This window comes from Tarenaya hassleriana, unplaced genomic scaffold, assembly GCF_000463585.1.
Source record: "Tarenaya hassleriana unplaced genomic scaffold, ASM46358v1 Cleome1528, whole genome shotgun sequence".
Lineage (NCBI taxonomy): Eukaryota > Viridiplantae > Streptophyta > Magnoliopsida > Brassicales > Cleomaceae > Tarenaya > Tarenaya hassleriana.
The window spans coordinates 1-2,241 of record NW_010964951.1 but is presented as its reverse complement, the minus strand read 5'-3'; the positions used below and the strand labels follow the sequence as shown (position 1 = coordinate 2,241).

Sequence of the window (2,241 nt, the reverse complement as noted above, 5' to 3'; positions counted from 1 at the left end):
CTGGCTCCAAGGAGTACGTGCACATCCGTGTCCAGCAGCGAAATGGTAGGAAAAGCTTGACAACCGTGCAGGGACTGAAGAAAGAGTACAGCTATAGCAAGATATTAAAGGACCTCAAGAAAGAGTTCTGCTGCAATGGCACTGTAGTTCAGGACCCTGAACTCGGACAGGTGTGTGTTTCTCTTGAAGGGTGTTGAAACGTTACGTATGAAATATCGTGACAAACGGGTGTGGAGCAAGTCATATGCCCTTCTCTTGCCATGCCATAAAGTTTCATCGGTTGCTTATGGTCCTCTTTATGTATATTGTCATTTTTTTTTTCATGTTAGGTGATCCAGCTTCAAGGTGACCAGCGGAAAAACGTATCCACGTTCCTCGTTCAGGTCAAATTACTGTGGCACTCTCTTGAAATCATTTCTTTTTTAAAGTTGATTCCATCAAATGGTCAAACGTGGTTTTTGTGGGTTGAAACAGGCGGGGCTTGTGAAGAAAGACAACATCAAGATCCATGGCTTCTGATATCACTTTCCGACCATTTAACAAGTCAGCGTAAACAAACAATCACTTTCCTGTGTTTTTTTTAAGCTTTGATGATGTTTCTGAGGTCATGGCCGAGAAGTCTTGTCAACGAGTCTTCTTGGAATAAGAATTTCACAACTTCTGAGGCATACTTACACATATATATATATATACATATTTATATAAATGCGTAAATACGCCATGTTCAATCCACGCAAATACTCATGGAAGCCTAAGGAAAGACCAAAAATATAAAGATGATACTCCATAAAAATGGTCAGAAATATGTTCATAAGAGGGAGGGCGGAAACAACAATGGTTCTTTAAAAAAGACCTTTTTCCTTCCGAGAACACTAGAAAATTAAAAATAAAAAACAAAAATATAACGGAAGAGACGCGAAAGAAGAAGAATGATAAAACAGGAAACGCTTAGAGAGAGTTGGCGGGGTCAAAATCAAATAGAACCTTGCGAAACAAGCAACCTTCTTCTCCGGACAACACAGACACTCAAATCACTTCCCCCTCTTTTGTGCCTCACAGAAGATCCGCCACGTTGGACGGAAGCTCCTCCACGACAACGTTGTAGAACTTCTGGATATCAAAGAGCATCCTCTCATCGTCACGAGTCACGAAGTTGATGGCCACACCCTTTCTCCCGAACCTTCCACTTCTTCCGATACGGTGGAGATAGTTCTCCGGCTGTGTCGGAAGGTCAAAGTTTATGACCAGAGAGACCTGCTGGACATCGATACCACGGGCCAAGAGATCTGTCGTGATCAAGACACGGGATGATCCTGACCTGAACTCACGCATGATGATGTCTCGAGTGTTCTGGTCCATGTCACCGTGAGTGGCCGAGACCGTGTGGTCGCGGCTTCTCATCTTGTCTGTGAGCCAGTCCACCTTGCGCCGGGTGTTCACAAAGATCACGCTCTGGGTGATGGCCAGAGTCTCGTAGAGATCGCAGAGTGTTTCGAGCTTCCACTCCTCCTTCTCAACGTTCACATAGAATTGCTTGATACCCTCGAGGGTAAGCTCATCACGCTTCACCAAGATCCTCACGGGTTTGTTCATGAACTTCCTTGTGATCTCGAGAGCCTCTGGAGGCATTGTGGCTGAAAACACACCGACCTGGATCTTGGGTGGGAGGAGCTGAAAGATGTCGTAGATCTGAAAAAACGCAGAAACATCGGTTATTGGGTCTTTCTCAGGTTACAGCAGGCATTAAGGGAAAGAATCGGGTTTTGTAATAAACAACAAATTACAAACCTGATCCTTGAAACCCCGGGAGAGCATTTCATCAGCCTCATCAAGAACAAACATCTTGATGTAGTCAGGACGGAGGGATTGCCTACGCAACATATCAAAGACACGACCAGGAGTACCGACAACGACATGGACACCGGCCTGGAGAATGCGTTGGTCTTCACGAACGCTAGTACCACCGACACAGGCATGAACCTTGACACCGAGGTAATCTCCGAGAGCCCTCATAACTTTTTCAATCTGCTGGGCAAGCTCCCTGGTGGGACCCAAAACCAGTGCCTGACATTGGACAAGGCTGTAATCAAGTTGCTGCAGAACTCCAGAGCAGAAAGTTGCAGTCTTTCCGGTACCAGATTGAGCCTGCTGGATCACATCAAGCCCCTTGCAGAATGGGACTATCCCTCTTTGCTGAATCGCTGATGGCTTCTCAAAACCTGGAAGCAATGACAGAGAGAC

General features: G+C 45.7%; 2 protein-coding genes across 2 annotated transcripts; one reads left to right on the top strand and one right to left on the bottom strand.

The window, feature by feature from the left end:
* Window positions 1–5: 5 nt before the first annotated feature.
* On the top strand, window positions 6–674 carry LOC104809146 (protein translation factor SUI1 homolog 2-like; the record flags this gene model as incomplete). The annotated part of the gene is made up of 3 exons (XM_010535042.1): window positions 6–170; window positions 330–383; window positions 475–674. Coding segments are annotated over 3 exons (264 nt in total), but the record flags the coding sequence as incomplete, so codon positions are not given.
* An 86-nt stretch (window positions 675–760) lies between these two features.
* LOC104809144 (eukaryotic initiation factor 4A-1-like) lies at window positions 761–2,232 on the bottom strand (the record flags this gene model as incomplete). The annotated part of the gene is made up of 2 exons (XM_010535041.1): window positions 761–1,689; window positions 1,789–2,232. Coding segments are annotated over 2 exons (1,080 nt in total), but the record flags the coding sequence as incomplete, so codon positions are not given.
* Window positions 2,233–2,241: the final 9 nt, after the last annotated feature.